The sequence below is a fragment of the Rana temporaria genome, chromosome 2, assembly GCF_905171775.1.
Source record: "Rana temporaria chromosome 2, aRanTem1.1, whole genome shotgun sequence".
Lineage (NCBI taxonomy): Eukaryota > Metazoa > Chordata > Amphibia > Anura > Ranidae > Rana > Rana temporaria.
This window is the reverse complement of record NC_053490.1, coordinates 63,731,063-63,751,506: the sequence shown is the minus strand read 5'-3', so window position 1 is coordinate 63,751,506 and position 20,444 is coordinate 63,731,063. Positions and strand designations below refer to the sequence as shown.

General features: G+C 43.8%; 1 protein-coding gene across 1 annotated transcript in view; it reads right to left on the bottom strand.

Annotated features, from left to right (window-relative positions):
- Nucleotides 1-20,444, bottom strand: part of ASIC1 (acid sensing ion channel subunit 1) — a 356,087-nt gene that overhangs the window by 328,911 nt on the left and 6,732 nt on the right. Inside the window, exon 2 of the mRNA XM_040340273.1 lies at nucleotides 3,239-3,604. Coding sequence (XP_040196207.1) covers nucleotides 3,239-3,597 — 359 coding nt within the window. The 5' untranslated portion in view covers nucleotides 3,598-3,604. The remainder of the gene's footprint in view (nucleotides 1-3,238; nucleotides 3,605-20,444) is intronic.

Sequence of the window (20,444 nt, the reverse complement as noted above, 5' to 3'; positions counted from 1 at the left end):
TTTTAAAACTACTGATGTAATGATATATTTATGGGTGGAACTCCACTTTAAGTGGAAAAGAGGGTCAACAATGCCCATCTGCAGCCTCACTGTGCCCATCTGAAGCCTCACTGTGCCCATTTGCAGCCTCACTGTGCCCATCTGCAGCCTTGCTGTGCCTAACGGTCTCATCAGTGCCCATCTGCAGCCTCACTGTTCCCATCTGCAGCCTCATGTACATTTGATCTCCCGCAACTGCAGTCGGCGGTGTTCTGTCAAAAGTTCCAACTTATCAAATTCTCTAACCGGGTGTACTGCGCATGCACAAGCGCGTCCGCGAGAACGTCTTTCTGCTGCACGTCGTCAACCCATGAAATACACCAACTCCACTAGCCACCGCACCGCACATGCGCGGCCTCCGTTTAACGCACGATAATCCCCTATCACACACCAAGAAAGACGTTCTTGTGGACGCGCATGTGCAGTACACCCGGTTGGGCTTCAGTTAAAACAGCATTACACATCGGGAGACTCAAGTGGGAGACTCGAGTGTAAGCCGAGGAGGGATTTTTAAGCATAAAAAATGTGATGAAAAAGTCGGCTAATACTCGAGTATATATGGTACATAGTAGGTGAGGTTGAAAAAAGTCACAAGTCCATCAAGTCCAACCAATGCTAGATGATAATTCCAACATCACCAGTAACCACAGACTAAAAAAAAAAAAAAAAACAATAGGAGATGTTTTTTTTTCTTCATACGGGTCATGTAATAGATATGATATTGTTAAAATAATTAATACAGAATAATTTTAGGAGTAAAAGACATAAGAATAACTATATGACAGAGCCCAATAACAAAGTTTCTATGTAGCCCTGCCGACCGGTATCCCTCTAAGCTCTAATACAACAATGAAATATGAACTACAGTGCCAATGTCAAATAATAAATCTGTAGCATCCAACATTTTTTTTGCCCAATGCTATCAGTTCTTATAAAATCATTACATTACCAAACAGTATTGGGCCCTTTTGCCGCTGAGTGCCATAAAAGTCGCATGGTATGCATACCTCCCAACTTTGGATGGAGAAGAGGGACACCCTTTAGCACAACATGTGTAGGCAAATTAAGAACACACCCCCGCCACATCCCGCTACATGAAGAATTAATAGGCAAAAAATTATTGGCTAAACCAATGTTTCTCAACTTTTTTCATCCTTTAAAATTGTCTCAAGGCACCCCATTCTAAAATGGAAAAAAACTTTTTTAATAGCTTTACACAATGCAGCAACATCCACACGTAGGACACCCAACGTTAGAGGTGATTTATTTTTATAAAGCAATTACACTTTTGTACACTGGTACTGACTAGTATGCCAATGTTTCTCTTCTCCCTCAATTTCTCTCCATCATAATGTCACCCCAGTGCTGTGGGAAAGGGGCACAGGAGGGTCAAACAAGGATGTTGTGGAGGCAACTGACATCCTAGTTATTAACTGATGATGTCATTGGTTGTTAGGATGCCAGTGTCTAGAGAGTCGTAATGGTGTAAAATTAAAACCTGTGGCTTTGTGTGACTAAAAGGCAGGCTTGATTTGTGCTGACTTGTATGATCAATTTTTAGGCATTTTGCCAAGGCACCCCTGAAGAAACCTCAAGGCACCCCCAGGGTGCGTGGACAACCTGATTTAAAAAGGCTGGGCAAAACCCACAAGTGCTTTTTTCATTACTATAGGGTTGATTTACTAGAGGCAAATAGACCGTACACTTTGTAAATTGCATTTGCACTCTGCAAGTGCTATTGCTCCAGAGCTTAGTAAATGAGGGAGAGTTCTGCTGACTTCCATCATCCAATCAAGTGCAAGGAAAAAATATATATATTTTTTTTCCTTGTATGTGATTGGCTATTCTTTGCAAAGTGAATCTTCTACTCACTTGCTAAGCTCTGGAGCAACTGCATGTGCACTGATGTAAAAGGTAGTTTAACACTGTAACACTTTTGGTAGTTAAGTATTGCATTTATTGCATTTATTATAGAGGCCTACCCATCTGTCCAAAATGAGGGACAACTGAGAAGGAAAGAGGAACAGAGAGATTTGATTCCCAAAGAGGGACAGTCGCTGCCAATGAGAGAAAGTTGGGAGATACGAGTATGCTATTGGTATAAGTACGCTCTGCTGGTATCTTACACTTTTGCGCATGGCTTTCTGATACAGTGGCAGCCGGTGGTAATTTTGTTTGGGGGGGGCGACGCTTCTCCTGGACACTCGGAGACGGTGGCTCTTCCGTTCTCCAGGGGCGACGGCTCTGGCTTTCCTTACCTCCCTCCTTCTCGGCGGCCAATCAGGAGTCTTCTCTTTTCGGCCAATCAGAAAACGGGTCTCACACCTGCTTCTGATTGGCCAAAATAAGGATCAGGCCTCGTACACACGACCGAGTTTCTCGGCAAAAACCAGCAAGAAACTTGCTGGGAGATACCGGTCGAAACCGGTCGTGTGTACATTTTCGTCGAGGAAACTGTCGAGAAACTCGACGAGCCAAAAAGAGAGCAAGTTCTCTATTTCCTCGACGGGAATGGAGAAACTTGCCTTGTCGAGTTCCTCGACAGCCTGACAAGGAACTCGTCGAGAAAAACGATGTGTTTCGCCCATCGAGTTCCTCGGTCGTGTGTACGAGGCTTCAGAGTTACAACAGCGAATATTCCGTCGCTGTTGTAACACCTGAGTGGGCTCATGTCTCAATGCTCTGCGCCACGATCCCACATATTTTGAAGCCTATGACTCTAATCAGGTGCTTCAAAAAAACACCCCTGCCACTGTAATTCAGGCGTCCGGTGTTCTAAAAGGGGCCGGACGCCTGAATAGGGGGCGGTAGTGGCGGTGGCCATGGATAGATTCATGCTATGCATGAATCTATCCATTGGTCATATAGGGGGTGGTGTGGAGAGAGGGGGTGGCGCCCGGGTGTCCCTAATGGATGGGCCGCCGCTGTTCTGATCTCTCTTATTACTGATTACAATTATGCATCCCTTGCTGCTATGGTGGAAAGAGACAAACATTCTGGAGTAAAACACAGATTTTCTAGGTCCTGCAGGGGCCATTGGCTTATTAGCTTTTGCTATTTCTGCTATCTCTATTGCTTTACTACTGCATGGGCCAAATAACTTGAGCTGTAGAAGAGAGAATGTATAAGTGAATGGAAACTACTATAAAAGTAAATACATAAGCAAAAAGTTTGACGTGTCTTATGGAGGTACTCTCACCGGTTGTTGAGTAGGCTCAGTAGCTCCCCCGCATGGTAAAGGTCATTCTTTGTCACTCGGCTGAAGCGGAACTCATTGAGGTTACAGAAGGTCACAGCTGGAAAGGTCATCCTGACAGCGGAAATCTCATCCAGTTTGGTGACGTGCGGGTAATCAAAGTAATAGATGATCCTCTCAGTGCAGACAAATAGCAGAAGAGACAGGGAGCCAAGGAAACACAAAATCCAGAGCATCCGCCGACATGAGAAGCGTTCATATGAGAAGATGTGAGCAATGCCATGCAAAGTGGAGCCACTTGCAAAGGCCTGAATTGTGACCGGCTGGGGACTGCCCAGCTCCTCTGGTTCCTTCACATCCATTCGGACACTGTAAAGACAAAAATGCTGATGACATCACCTGGTAAAGCCTTTATCTCGTCCTCATATATCATACATTCCATTTATACTTTAGGTGAGGAGGTACTACCAAGATACAAGGAGGCTTGTAGATGAACAGCTGGGCCACCGACACACATCCCTGAAAAGTCCCTGACACATACACTCCACAGTGCATTACATAGGTAGGTAATGATGCCACCAGCTTAAGAACTGAGAATCTTTGGCAAATTTCCAGCCAACCCACTCAGTATTTCCACTAGGAGACCTACTTAACCTTGTGTTTCCATGCATATCTTATTGTGGTATGTCTATTTACTTTGACTCCACTGGCCTTGTGTACTAGGCAGTGCCAGGAAAAAAGCACTAACTGCAACAGAAGTAATCCAAGTCTCAAATCAGAGTTCAATTTACTGACAAAGGAACAAAATTAGATGGATCATAACTGGTTGCTATGGGCACAACACATTCTTTTATTTATTTTTTGAATAAGCCTGCATCTATGAATTGCTTAATGTGGAACTGTAAGCCCCATCATGCATTGCTGAAATGTATGATATGTAGCATGAAAACTGGCAAGATAAATTATTATACTTTTTGTGCTTAGAAAAGTGAAAAAAAGAGAATGTTAACTGTGGTAGATCAGGGCCGTCTTTAAGGCAGGGCAAAAGGGCAAACTGCCCTGGGCCCTGTCATTGTTGTGGGGCCCAAAGCAGCTGCCTCATACTGCCAACTATCCCAGTTTTAATTCCCTTGCCCCTTGAATTTTTAGTCTGGTGCTGTGTCTGATATCTCAGTGTGAAGTGCTGCTACTAATGCTGCCCAGCTCTGCCCTATTGTTGTGTACAGGTGACTCACCGGCAGACACTGTGTTTACATGTAAATAACCGTCATTCATATGTAAATAACAGGGCATTCATATGTAAATATGGGTGGGATTCATATGTAAATAGCTGTGGCCGGTGGCATTCATATCTAAATGAAGGCAGCATTTATATGTATATCATGCCCCTCTGCAGTGAAGAGATGATGTGCTCTAGCAACCAATCAGTGAGCAGTATTACTGTACAGTAATCAGTGCCGGCCCAAGACATTGTGCTGCCTGGTACCAAGAATGAAATGCTGCCCCCCCAAAAAAAATTACGCCCACCAAAATGCCCCCACATCCATTATTTTATATCATGATAACTAAAGTGGACCTATCATGGCTCTATACATGTATATAGGAGTATAAAAAGGACCTGTTATGGCTCTAATCATGCAATTAACCCCACAGTGGAGCAGAGAGCGGAACGGGAGGAGCGGTCGGGCGGCAATTAGCCCCACAGTGGAGTGGAGAGTGGAGCTGGCGGAATGGGATGGCGTGCAGGCAGGAAATTTGCTGCCCCCCTGAAAGTGCTGCCTGGTACAATGGTACCATTGGGTCCCATGGTAGGGCCGGCCCTGACAGTAATCTCTAGCAACCAATCAACAAAAATAAATCATGTGCTGTAACCTCTAGCAACTAATTAGTGAGCCGTAATGTGTACTATAACCTCTAGCAACCAGTCAGTAAGTGGTAATGATATGCTGTAACCTCTGGCAACCAATCACAATCACTACCTGATATGATACAGTAAACTGATTTTAAGTCTAGCTGATATTTATTGGATGTCTCAGAGCAGGTGGAGAGCAAAATTGAATGGGGGGGGGGGGGGGGCAAGAAAATGTTTGCCCAGGGTCCAATCAACATTAAAGACGGCCATGTGGTAGATGGTAGATCTCTGCATAAATGGATTTCACTACTTACTAACAATCAGAACACAAATACTCATATTCCACGTGCACATTCTATGAGAAATACATATTTTGGTAATGGTTTGGGTAAGGTTCAACGTCTACAGAAAATTTAGAGAATTAAATATAAATGCAGCTCCTCTAGCTTTCATATGTATATGAAGCTAAAACTCAATGGATGAGAGACAAAAATGCTGAATCTAACGCTGCCCATATAGTCAACGTGATCAACAATGGCAGATTTTTCAATCCTAGAAAAGTGGGCACTATTCTACGTTAAAACTTATTTTGCTGGGAATGTTAATGTTACTTTACCCAAAACAACTTCATAAAAAAATATGTTCTTTAGCAAGGAACAGACATTCCACATTAATAATTATGCTATTTATGCTAATTATGCTATGTGCTGTAAATTGCCTCCAGCATTGCTCCTGTTTCTTCTTGCTGGAGGCTGCCTTCTTGCTGAAGCCCAGAGCACCTGAACAGCAGTAAATCATAAAGAAGAACTAAACCCATCAATTTAATGGTTAAAAAAACTGTTACATTCCTGGAGTGTCGTGATTGCTAACTGTCGCATTTTATTGTGTCCTTAACCATTTTCCGCCCGCCATATAGCAGAATGACGGCGGCAAAGTGGTTGTGTCATGCTGATTGGATGTCATATGACGTGATCAGGATAACAGAGCCGGTAAACACCCGCGGGGGCGTGCTTCGCGGTGATCGGAGGTGCTGTGTGTCAGTCTGACACACCGCAACTCCGATTGTGATATGAAGCCTCTGACAGAGGCGTCTCACCACGTGATCAGCTGTGACCAATCACAGCTGATCATCGCGTGAACCAGGAAGTGCCGGTAAACGGCTCTCCTCAGTTCACGCTGACAGGGAGAGCCAATCGGTGGCTCCCCCTGTCAGAGGGGGGGAGGGGGGTCTGTGCTGATAATCGGCACATTGATTATCAGCACAGCCCCCATCAAAAAGTGCCCAACACCTGCCAGCCTGGATGACAGTACTGATCAGTGCCCCAACGGTGCCCAAAACAATGCCCCAAAAAGTGCCAATCGGTGTCACATCAGTAATGCCTTTCAGTGCCCTATCAAAGTGCCAATCAGTGCCACTCAGTAATGCCTGTCAGTAGCTCCTAATCAGTGCTGCCTATCCAGTGCCACCTATTAGTGGCCATCAGTGCAGCCAGTGCTCCCTATCAGTGCTCATAATTTTTTTTTAAATTGTCTGTCTTTTTTCATTTATAGCGCAAAAATAAAAAAAAACGCAGTGGTGATCAAATACCACCAAAAGAAAGCTCGATTTGTCGAAAGAAAATGGTAAAAATGTTGTTTGGGTACAGTGTTGCATAACTGTGCAATTGTCATTCAAAATGTGACAGCGCTGAAAGATGAAAATTCTCCTGGGCAGGAAGGGGGCAAAGTGCCCTGTATTGAAGTGATTAACCAAACTTTTAAACCATCAAATGGCTGGTGTCATAACTAATCACATGTGCATCACCATGGCAGTTACAGATCAAACAGAAGAAGCTTCCTTGGCTGTAAAGGGTAGGAGGGTTTAATTTCCGCTTTCAGGTCTCGTACACACGACCGAGGAACTCGACGGGCGAAACACATCGTTTTGCTCGTCGAGTCTCTTGTTAGACTGTCGAGGAACTCGACAAGCCAATTTTCTCCATTCCCGTCAAGGAAATAGAGAACATGCTCTCTTTTTGGCTCGTCGAGTTTCTCGACAGTTTCCTTGACGAAAATGTACACACGACCGGTTTCCTCGGCAAGAAAATATCTCCCAGCAAGTTTCTTGCTGGTTTTTGCCGAGAAACTCGGTCGTGTATACGAGGCCTAAGGCTGTCAGCAGATCGGCCTCTACAAACTCAGCACTGTCCAAAAATGGCGAGCAATTGAGCATGTGCTGGGCAGGGTGAGACAGTGTATTACTAAATTTTAAACAGTATATGCACTTATTTATAATGTGTTACATAGCTACATCTGTAAAAGAGGCCATCCTGAAGTGATCTAGCAGGACTTAATTTTCTGACTAAAGTTCCACTTTAACTACTTCAACCCCAAAATGATTTACCCCCTTCCTGACCAGGCAATTTTTTGCGATACGGCACTGCGTCGTTTTAACTGACAATTTAGCGGTTGTGCGACGCTGTACTCAAATAAAATTGATGTCCTTTTTTTCACACAAATAGAGCTTTCTTTTGGCGGTATTTGATCACCTCTGCTGTTTTTATTTTTTGCGCTATAAAAAAAGAGCGACAATTTAGAAAAATACCCAATATTTTTTACTATAATAAATATCCCCAAAAAAACAAATTTTCTTCATCAGTTTAAGCCAATATGTATTCTTCTACATATTTTTGGTAAAAAAATCTCAATAAGCATACATACATTGATTGGTTTGCGCAAAAGTTATAGCATCTACAAAATAGGGGATATATTTATGGCATTTTTATTATAAAAAATTGTTTTTACTAGTAATGGCAGCGATCAGCAATTTTTAGCAGGACTGCAACATTGCGGCGGACAGATTGGACACTTTTTTGGGACCATTAACATATATACAGCAATCAGAGCTAAAAAATAGCCACTGATTACTGTATAAATGTCACTTGCAGGAAAGGAGTTAACACTAGGGGGCGATCGAGAGGTTAAGTGTTCCCTAGGGAGGTGTTTCTAACTGTGGGGGGGGGGGTGGACTGACAGGGAGTAGAGAGAGATCACTGTTCCTGATCACTAGGAATAGCAGATCTCTCTCTACTTCCCTGACAGAATGGGGATCTGTCTGTTTACATTGACATATCTCCATTCTGTCTCTCTCGGTGGAGTGATCGTGAGCCACGCGCATCAGCTACGGCATCGCACTGCGTGCACGCTCCCATAGGTCTTAAAGCGACCGTCGTACAATTACGGCGTTTCGTGCAAGGGAGCCAACCTGCGCAAATCAGCGGCTGATCAGCAAGGTGTTAAACTGTATTTGTAAAATAACCATTACACTTTAACCTCCCTGGCGGTATGATTCTTTCAGAAAAAACATGCTGAAAGCGGTACCATTATTTGCAAGGAAATTTGGCGTTTTATATTGTAGGCCTGTAATTTTTAGAAATAACTCACTTAAATCTGACCAAACAAGCTTCTAATAGGCATCCCGGGTATGACATTTTTTTAAAAACAAAATTATAAATTATAATATAATAAATAACTATAAATAATTATAACAAATAATAATATAATTATAATAAAAATTATTCAATAATGTAAAAATGGAAAAAAGGGAAAATTGCGCCAACCAAGTGCCGTGCAATAAAGTCCTTTGTGTGTCCACAAAAAAATATTCAAATTATCAAGGAAAAAATCACACAAAAATAAGTGCAAAAAAATAAGTACAAATAAGTCCTTAAAATATGCACATATGCAACATTAAAGTCCAAAAACAGTGAAATCCAGGACAAACAACACCCAGTGTGTAGATAATAACATAAACGTGATCCGCCACCACATGGACTGAGGCTTACCACAAGGCAACCAAATAACAGCGTTATTTAAGGTCACACCAGGATACTCCAGAGTATGGGGAACAGCTTTAGGTTGGACCCGGGATGTAAACAGACCACAATTCATAGGAAATCCTTGGCGGGATAAGCGAAATCTAATGTGAAGTACTCCTCCTCGAACCGTCTCATATAGCCCAGTCGATAATAAACATGTAGGGAAGGAGACCGCACATAGGGTAGTAGGTACCAACAATTTTATTAAAAGTAATTAAAAACTACTTACAAGCGTAAAGCAAGTATAAGCATAAAAACAGATGCCGGCCGGCATGTAGCAGAAGCCCTTCCTGAACGCGGTGACGTCACTGCACGCCGTCCCAGACGCGTTTCGTCACAAATTGACGTTTTCAATGGGAATAAGGTATTCAATAATGTAATCAAATCAAAATCACTGAAATTTGCTCAGTTGCAGAATTGTCGTTGTCATTATTTTTTTTTTTTTAGGACAAATTTCCCCACAAATCGCTATCGCACAATTCTGCAAGTGATTATAATTTATTATCGCTGTTTTCTAGCTGATCTAAAACTATTTTTGACATAAAGGGACACTTTTGGTTGCTATGGACAATCTACAGTTTGCAGGGAGAAAAAAAGGTTTTTATTATATAAAATGACATGCAGGACACTGGGCAGACCACTAGGGACAAGGGGGATGTGTATTTTTTACATACAGTACTGTAATCTATAAGATTACAGTATACTGTATGTAATGTGTTTGTTTACTTTTTTAAATTTGGCGCCGTTCTCCGTCCCCGTGCGTCGTAACGTCGCAGGGAACGGAGATCGGCGGCACAGGAGGACGCTGTGTGAATCGAGCGAGGTCCCGCTTGCTCACACAGCGCAGTGGCATCGCTGGATCCAGGGACAAGGTAAGTTAAACTCCCTGTACATCCAGCGAGGCAAGCCCGAGTCTGACTCGGGGTTACCGATCCTAGCCCAAAAATCTCACCCCGAGTCAGACTCGGGAACACCGCCCAGGAGGTTAAGTAAATCTGTAGCCAGGCTATGGGCATACTTCCCAACTTTCTGAGATGGGAATGAGGGCCACCTATTAGCAAACGTATGTAGGCATAGGACACACCCCCTGTCACACCCCCTTAAAGGAGAATTGTACAAAAAAAGATTGGTTTAAATCACAAGTGCTTTTTTAATCAGTATTATTCCTTTATATTGGCTTTTGAAATGTACAAATGCAGCAGTTTAGAAATTGGATGAAAGGTTTAGCACTGGGAAGCACCTTTTGATAGATAAATTGTGCATTTTATATACAACTATATAAATTAGACCAAAATGAGGGACAAATGAAGAGGAAAGAGGACTTAGTTCTGAATGAGGGACAGTCCCTCAGGGACTGTTGGGAGATATGGCTATGGGCACTCATAAAAAAAAATATTTTCATAAAAAGCAGTAAATTAGCTTTAAAAAGTGACCTGGCTGTAGCTACAAACACAGTAGTGCAGTTTATCCTCAAAAAATCACAGCAGAAGAACCAGAGTTTTTGTTCACACAGCTGTGACTCAGGGGAACAGGTTTTGATGATCTGCTGAAAGAATTTTTTTATTTTTTTTATTTTTATTTATATCAAGGGAACTGGTCCACAAGGGTTACAACCAAAGAAGAAATAACAATAAGAACAGATAATCAGCAATATTGCTCATGCACCTACATGGATATCATAAACTTAATAATTATATTTATTTTCCATTTTCTTAGAGAAGTGAAAATCAGATAAGAAATAGAGGGGCGGCCAAGGCCCCGAAAAGAAACTCAGAAGAGAAGAAAACAAAAAAAAAAAAGGGCAAAAGGGAAAGAGGTGAAGAGTCCAAGGGGGAGAGGGAGGGGGAAAGGGGGTTTGCAGACATGGGGGTTTAGGTGTTATTTTTTTTTAAATGCGGTATTATCCTAATTCACTTCCCAGATGTTCTTATAAAATATGATTCGTATGAACCTAATAATGATGTATATGAAATTATCAGTTTGACATATCGGTCTCTCTGAGGCGTTGGCCCTCAATTGAGTACCGGAAAATATTCCAGGGTTGCCAAATCTCTTTGTAGGTCTCTTGTCACTGCTGAAAGAATTTTGTCTTTAAGTGGCCAATTCACATGTTTACATATGTTAACCACTTCAGCCCCGGAGGATTTGGCTGCCCAATGACCGGGCCATTTTTTGCTATTCGGCACTGCGTCGCTCTAGCTGACAATTGCACGGTCGTGCGACGTGGCACCAAACAAAATTGACGTCCTTTTTTTCCTACAAATAGAGATTTATTTTGGTGGTATTTGATCACCTCTGCTGTTTTTATTTTTTGCGCTATAAACAAAAAAGAGGGATGATTTAAAAAAAAAGCAATATTTTTTACTTTTTGCTATAATAAATACCCCCCCCCCCCCAAATATATATATATGAAAAACAATTTTCTCCTCAGTTTAGGCCGATACGTATTCTTCTACATATTTTTGGTAAAAAAAAACTCAATAAGCGTTTATTGATTGGTTTGCGCAAAAGTTATATCGTCTACAAAATAGGAAATAGATTTATGGCATTTTTTTTTGTGACTGCGAAATTATGGCGGACACATTGGACACTTTTAAAGCTGTTTTGGGACCATTGTCATTTATACAGCGATCAGTGCTAAAAAATGCACTGATTATTGTGTAAATGACACTGGCAGGGAAGGGGTCAGAGGCGTCCCTAGGGGGGGGCCAGAGGGGGCCCTGACCCCCCCAACATCATGCTGTGCCCCACCATGTGCCCCCCCAAAAAAAAAAAAATTTTTTTTTTTGGAATTTTTGTATTTTGCTCCCTGAGAGGGAGAGCGCCCCCAGTCAGCTCTGCGGGGGATTCCTCCCCCTCCCTGTGCTCGCCGACACTGCATAATGCGAGCGCTCACACAACCAGATATTCTAGCCTGGGCCGTGTTTAAGTGTGTGCACTGCAGACTGCAGTACACTGTAATCACTGAACTACATTATCTCCATCCCTTCTGTCCCCCCCCCCGATCTGTCTCCCTCCCCCTCTCATGTTCTTTCAAAACATTCACAATTTACTTTCACTTTCAGTTAGGCAGATAATATACGGTGCAAATTTCTTTCCTGCATCCACAGATTGCAGGAAAGAAACTTGCATGATTCCCCCATCAACAGACAGTGGTGACAGGGGAATATCCCTCCTGCCCAGCAATTGTATTCTCCCGACAAACAGTGATTATCACTAGTGACTATACAGCAACCACTAGTGATAATTATAAGAGAATCTGCTAATTAATGGTTCAAATCTCAGCCAGTTTCTGCTGAACCAGCTGAGATTTAAACTGTCTATGGCTGGTCTTAGCTCTTAGGCAGCCCATACATTGATTAGCACTGTGGAGTGTCGGCTTCCTGGCGTGATCGGGCATGTGGGATTTCAAACACACCTGAGCCCATCTCTATTGGTTGTAGACAGTTGAGCTCCCTGCAGGTTGCTTAGCAGCAGTGGACCCTTCTCTGACATGCTGATCGGGATGCAATCCAGGTGATGCTCTTAGTCAAATCCTAGTCATAAATATCAGTGATTTTATTGATCAAAGCCCACACTTTACAGACATAGAACCCACATGGCTGCTGATCATACGGTTGATTATATTTATGTGGTTGTACTCTTGATGCTAATAAATACTGTGTTTATTAGATCTGACTGGGAGCATCACCTGGATCACATGCCGATCAGCATGTCAACAGAGAAGGTTATACAGCATTACTGCTGCTAGGTGACCAGCTGGGGGCTCGGCTCTCTATAACCAATAGTGCCAGCCTTCCCCTGCATGCACCCATAATGTCACCAGCACTAGATCCTAATAGACTGCCGCCGCTGCCAAGGAGACAGACGCCAGACCAGCTCTGTAAATAGCAGGGACAGGACAGCTGGGGATCCCCACTGTGGCAGAACACCAGGGCCCGGTGGCAAGACAACCTTTGCAACCCTGATAGTTCTTCCACTGCTTTGGACCCTTATGTTTTCTTGTTGTGCTGGTGACATATATCTCTTGTTTTCTGCCACCCTGGGGGGCCCCCAGTATAGTAGGAAGGGAGCTCACTGCAGAACATGTGAAAGGGCCCATAGTGGGATCGTAGTAAAGGGCCCCAGGATATATATATATATATATATATATATATATATATATATATATATAATTGCATTTTATAGTTGGCCCCCTACTTTTGTCCCTGTCCCCCCATGTGCCCCCCCTAAATATGAAAGCTGGAGACGCCACTGGAAGGGGTTAACCACTAGGGGGCAAGGAAGGGGTTAGGGAGTGATTCTAACTGTGGGGGGGGGTGGGCTACGAGTGACACGACAGTGATCATTGCTCCTAAAGACAGGGAGCAGTAGATCACTGTCCTGTCACAAGGCAGAACTGGGAAATGCCTTGTTTGCACAGGCACCCCCCTGCTCTGCCGCTCATTGACACAATCGCGGGCACCCGGCGGACATGAAGTCCGCGGGACCCGTGGTCACACTCACGGAGCTCGTGACGGGCACCCGCACGCCCGCAATGCCGTGTCTTAAAGGGGACGTACAAGTACGTCCATATGCACAGCCGTGCCATTCTGCCGACGTAAATAGTCATGCAGAGGTCGGCAAGTGGTTATTGTGCATTGCATTAAGACTTCCAATGTGCAAGAAAAGACAAAACAGCAGACATGCAGCATTCTTTCTGATACAGCACCCCAACCTGCTGCGCTACTACAACGTATTATGTGTTACGTGCGTTGCGGCCGAGCATGTTAACATGCCTGTTGCTGAAAGGTGTCAAATTGCAAGTATGTGTTTTGGACCTTTTGGGGTGGATTTACTAAAGGCAAATAGAATTCTACAAGTGCAGTTGCTCCAGAGCTTTGTAAATTAGGTAAAACTTCACTTTGCAAAGAGTAACCAATCAGGTGCAAGGGAAATGAAAAAAACTGCATTTTTGCTTGCACATGATTGAATGTGGGAATTCAGCAGAGCTTCTGCTCATTTATGAAGCTCTGGAGCAACTGCTCTTGTAGAGTTCTATTTGCCTTTAGTCAGGGGTGGACTGACAACTCATTGGGCCCCCAGGCAATAGGAGATCATGGGGCTCCCGGGCAATAGCAGATTATGGGGCCCCCGGGCAATAGGAGATTATGGGGCCCCCGGGCAATAGATTTTGGGGCCACACAGTATACACACACACACACACACACACATACAGTATTCATACACAGTATACACGATACACACACACAGTATACATACACACAGAATACACATACACACACTGAAAAAGTACTGTGACGGTAGTAGAATGATATCCCCGTCAAACATTCCCTTCTTCCCATAACGAAAATCACCCAATATTCCACGTGGAGGAATATTCCTGGAATCGCCCAATAAGCCACACATGAGCCAAGCTTACTGCTGGAACAAGACACTCTTTAATGGCAGCATGCTGCTAGGTATATATGCAGTTCACAAGCTAATCCTCAATCAAAGAACAATGAAATCTCCACCCCCTTTTCACACACAGTGGGGGCTTCCATACAGATTATAGGCAGACACTTCGGCGCCGACTCTGAAGACACATTTCTTTAGATAATGACATCAGTGAAGTTAATTACTAGTTGTAACAGAATACGTTATCTAGACAGCTTGGCTCCTCATATAGAAGAGGTAATTACCACAATGAAGCAATCAGAATAATTAACATGAGCCACTTATCTAATCATTTAGACACAGAGGAATGAGTCACTCCTGAAATCACCTTGTACCTCTAACACACACAGCATTACTAGCAGGGAGAATTAAACTGAAGCATATCCTTCACAGGTACTAGAGAGGTGGGGCAGCTATAATCTTGGGCTTTTAAAAAAAACACAGATTTTTACATACTGTCGGTTTTACTGAGGCTGGCAACCCTGATGGAGCCCCCTAGTGGCATGGGGCCCTCGGGCAGTGCCCGAGTGCCCAAATGGTCAGTCCGCCCCTGCCTTTAGTAGATTTATAAAACCACTTCCATACAGATTCACTTAGCACACAGACACAGAAAGACAAACAGCTATTTCTTCAGACTAAAAAAAGTTTGGTAACATGTCCGAATGTACATAGATCACCCAGAGGGGAATATTTTTTTTCTCAACAAAAGTGGAGTAATGCCCTGTACACACGACCAGTTTTTTCCGCTCAAGCTGTCTTGCATACACACGGTCACACCAAATTCCAACCGGCAAGAACGAGGTGACATACAACACTACGACGAGCCAAGAAAAATGAAGTTCAATGCTTCCGAGCATGCGTCGGCTTGATTCTGAGCATGCGTGGTTTTTAGTCTGCCGGAATTGCATCCAGACGAACGGAAATTCCGATAGAATTTTTTTTCATCTGAAAAATTGAGAACATGTTCTCTATCTAATTCCGTCGGAAATTTCAGATGGAAAAGGTCCGATAGGGCATACACACGGACGGAATATCCGATGAAAAGCTTCCGTCTGACTTTTTACGTTGGAAATTCCGCTTGTGTGTACAAGGCATTACTCTTTAAAGAGAATCTGTCAGAACAGATATCTATGAACAGTTTGGTGAAAGGGTGGTCCTGCATCTTAGGATGGATTAATTGTTCTTATCATCAAACCAGGCACCAGTGTTGTACTCATGGGAACCTTGGTGCAAACATAAAATACAGTAAAAAAAGGAATATCATAAAAAAAAAAAAAAAGTCAGCAGGGCAATTGAATGATTTTTTTTTAAAACAGCATATTGTACATTTCATTTCACAAACCCTAAAGTAGGGGGTGTTTTTAGTCTTTCAAAACTTGCTGGAAATGTATACAGCAATAAAATGTATTTCCATATGCTTGAGCAGCCCACTGATTTTTCTTTTTTGTGGCGCTCCACACCTTGCATGGTTTTATGTTTGCCTCGTGGATAGATGTAGGAGTTGCCTTAACAGAATTATTTGTGAAGGTGGACATTAGGCTGTCATCCTTATTCTAAACTGACCACACATGCAAATGCTCACTCCAAGTCAGTGCTTGTCGATTAGCAAAGGAAGGATGAAAATGACAGTCTACGGCAGTGGTCTTCAAACTGTGGTCCTGGTGCTAGATACGGCTCTTTGCTTGCTTTTATCCAGCCCTTGGTGTGTATTTCGAGACACTGACACCAACAATAGGGCACTATTCCTCACACTGACACCAATAATGATGCACTCTTCCTCCTATTGACACCAGTGATGGCGCACTCTTCCTCCCATTGACATCCATGATGGCAGACTCTTCCTCCCATTGACACCCATGATGACGCACTCTTTCTCCCATTGACACCCATGATGGTGTACTCTTCCTCCCATTGACACCCATGATGGCGCACTCTTTTTCCCATTGACACCCATGATGGTGCACTATTCCTCTCAATAAAACCCATGATGACGCACTATTCCTCCCATTGACAGCAATAATGGGGCACTATTCCACCCATTGACACTAATTGATGGAACACTATTCCTCCTGTTGATATCAATGATGGGGCACTATTACACCCATAGGTGTGCGCAGCCTTTTGCATTAGGGTGTGCACCCCTAATACACACACGCATACAGGCACACACACTCTTTAAAAAAAATGTAAACACATATGTTTTTTTAATGTGAGAGAGAGGGGGGGTGAGAGAGAGGGGGTGAGAAATATAGAGGAGGGGTGGTGTGAAAGAGAGGGAGGTGAGAGAGAGAGGGGGTGAGAGAGGGGGTGAGAGAAATATAGAGGAGGGGGGGTGTTAAATAAAGGGTGTGAGAAAAATATAGAGGAGGGAGGTGTGAAAGAAAGGGGGGTGAGAGAAATATAGAGGAGGGAGGGGTGAGGGGGTGAAAGAGGTCGAAAGAGGGAGAGAGAGGGCAAGAGAGAAGGAGCGAGAGAGTAAGGAGGGGTGAGAGGGGGGCATGAGAGAGATAGAAAGGGATGAGAGAGAGGGGGGTGAGAGGGTGTGTGTGTGAGAGAGAGAGGGGTGAAAGAGAGGTGAGAGAGGAGGGTGAGAGAGGGGGGTGAGGGGGGCCTGAGAGCGATAGAAAGGGATGAGAGAGAGGGGGTGAGAGGGTGTGTGTGTGAGAGAGAGGGGGGTGAAAGAGAGGTGAGAGAGGAGGGTGAGAGAGGGGGGTGAGGGGGGCCTGAGAGCGATAGAAAGGGATGAGAGAGAGGGGGGTGAGAGGGTGTGTGTGTGTGAGAGAGAGAGGGGTGAAAGAGAGGTGAGAGAGAAGGGGTGAGAGAGGGGGTGGGGGGGGCATGAGAGTGATAGAAAGGGATGAGAGAGAGGGGGGTGAGAGGGTGTGTGTGTCAGGGGGGGGTGAAAGAGAGGTGAGAGAGGGGGGTAGAGAGAAAGGGGGTGAGAGAGAAGGGGGTGTTCAGAATGCCTGCTACTCAGAATCATGGCCTCAGACTTGTCTCTCTGAGGCTCACGCTTCTGTACACTGGCGCCCAGGGGGATTAGGGTGTGCCCAGGCACACCTGGCACACCCCCTGCGCACACCTATGATTACACCCCCTAATGCTAATCATGGGGCACGGTTTACTCGCTCTGACAACAGGACATTTTCTACTTCACTAGCCACAGTGCGGCCCCCCCTGAAGTTTGAAGGACAGTAAACTGGCCCTTTGCTTAGGAAGTTTGGAGCTCCCTGTTCTACAACATGCACCCTCACCCATGGTTTAGCAGTGGAAGCACCACACATTTTCTCAAGACAGGTAGCTTTTAAGGTGAGGGACCATGCTCAAATGTTTGTGTACTGTTCGTGTACCCAGAGAGCCTGGCTCCTCCATTTTTGACAGATATAAAATTGTAAGTCAGGACAGTAAAATAATCTTTCTTGTTTCTTTGTGCCTAAAGTTGAACTCCAGGAATAAATGTTCAAACTTACATTGATGCAGCTTGGTTCTGTCTAATAGGGAATGCAAAAATGCACTGTAGTAGCCTGTGCTACATACAGTCAGGCAGCACTGATCTCTTCCAAGTACATCTTGAGCGACTTGCCATTGACCCAGCAGGTCATTCGCTCAGCACCTCTACCATTCAGAGATTGTCTTGCATCTTTTCAATGAATATACAACATTCTCTGATTGGTTGAGATGGAGAGGTGGGGTGGATGTCACAATCTCTGTTTCGTTCAATCAGATAATGCCTTGTATTCACTGAAAGTATTACAAGATATACTTGTGATTACTCAGGGTGCTGGGACAGGGACCCCTGTGTTCGGGATGTAGATAGCCAGTTGCTTTAGCAGCACTCAGTAATTACCATCTCTGACTGTTACATCTCCAGTGGTCTTCTGGATTTGAGATATAAAGGATTAAATAGAACCAAGGGAGACCAACATAAGTTTAACCTTCTGAGCGGTGTTCCCGAGTCTGACTCGGGGTGAGATTTTTTGGCTACTATCGGTAACCCTGAGTCAGACTCGGGCTCTCCTCGCAGCATCCACAGGCTTGGTTTACTTACCTTGTCCCTGGATCCAGCGATGCCACCGCGCTGTGTGAGCGAGCGGGACCTCGCTCGATTCACACAGTGCCTCTGTGTGCCGCCGATCTCCGTTCCCTGCGACGTTATGACGCACGGGAGCGGAGAACGGCGCCAAATTAAAAAAGGTAAACAAACACAATACATACAGTATACTGTAATCTTATAGATTACAGTACTGTATGTAAAAAATACACACCCCCCTTGTCCCTAGTGGTCTGCCCAGTGCCCTACATGTACTTTTATATAATAAAAACCTTTCTTTCTCCCTACAAACTGTAGATTGTCCATAGCAACCAAAAAGTGTCTCTTTATGTCAAAAATGGTTTTAGAGCAGCTAGAAAACAGCGATAATAAATTATAATCACTTGCATAATTGTGCGATAGTGATTTGTGGGGAAATTCGTCATAAAAAAATAAAAGTAATGACAGCGACAATTCTGCAACTGAGCAAATTACATTATTGAATAATTTTTATTGTAATTATATTATTATTTGTTATAATTATTTATAATTATTTATTATATTATAATTTATAATTTTGTTTTTTAAAAAAAATCATACCCGGGATGCCTACTAGACTCTTGTTTTGTCAGATTTAAGTGAGTTATTCCTAAGAATTACAGGCCTACATTATAAAACGCCAAATTTCCTTGCAAATAATGGTACCGCTTTCAGCACCTTTTTTCTGAAATAATCATACCGCCAGGGAGGTTAAAAAAGGATCATTCTTGGAGTTTAGCATTCAAACAATCTTTTGAAGGAATCTGTGCATTGCTTACAACATTAGCTATCGTATTTATCGGCGTATATCGCTCACTTTTTGCCCTGAAATTCAGGGTAAAATCGTGGGTGCGCTATATACGCCGATACCCGCTTCCCGCACTGAGTTTGAACTACTGCGCCGGCATATACCGAGCGCAGTACACTCGTGTATAGTCGGGCAGGCTCGGCTCCTCTCGCAGTCACGTCCTGGACGTACAGGACGCATTGGACGTGACCACGAGAGGAGCCGAGCCTGCCCGACTATACACGAGTGTACTGCGCTCGGTATATGCCGGCGCAGTAGTTCAAACTCAGCTCGGGAAGCGGGGACCAACCCGGGAAGACACCGCAGAAGGACGCCGGACCCGACGAGGAGGACACCACCGAAGCCGCAGACGGACGCCGGACCCGACGAGGCCGCCGATGGACGCCGCGCAAGACACCAAAACTGTAAGTACTAAAATCTTTTTTTTACAGGAATGCAGGTCCACTTTAGGGGTGCGCGCTATACGCCGGAGCGCGCAATACCCCAATAAATACGGTAATTATTTTTTGCTATGTAGGAAATGCATTCACAGCGGTGTCTTTGGAATGCCACTGTGAGTAGCTGCTCCAAGAATTGTAAGGTGAACATTCCATAAACAGAACATTTTACATTGGGAGGAAATCATACTTCCGAAATTGTACATTTTTGTGCATTGCTATGCACTCAACTTTATTGGAAACTCCTATTTACATTGGAAAACTGTTACTACATTTCTTCAGAGTTAACCTGCATGTAAGTTAAAACACATAACTGTGTATGCATTAACACATGCCTCTGGTTTAAACAAGCCCTTGCATACATTATGTTAGGCTTTTCTTCTGCCCATCTGCCCTTTTCCCTCTCCATTGTCCCCATGTATTAAAATGGCCATGATATATGATTTTTTTGTATTACCATTCATTCCTGGGGGCCTAGAATTTCCTTTAGAGAGGTCTAAGTGCTCCAAATAAATTTTGTAAAACTGCACCGAACCAGTGGTAACTAATTCTGTAGACTTATTTTATCACTGTCCTGGAAATGCCCTAAACTTCAGGGTGTGAATATGTATGATACAGGGAACAAACGCCATTAAATTGTTCATTATATCACTCCTATTGCTTCCCTACAGATGCACCGGAAAGAGAGTTGGGATATAACGCTGTTTTCTAACATTTTGGGTACAATTTTATACCACAGTTATATAT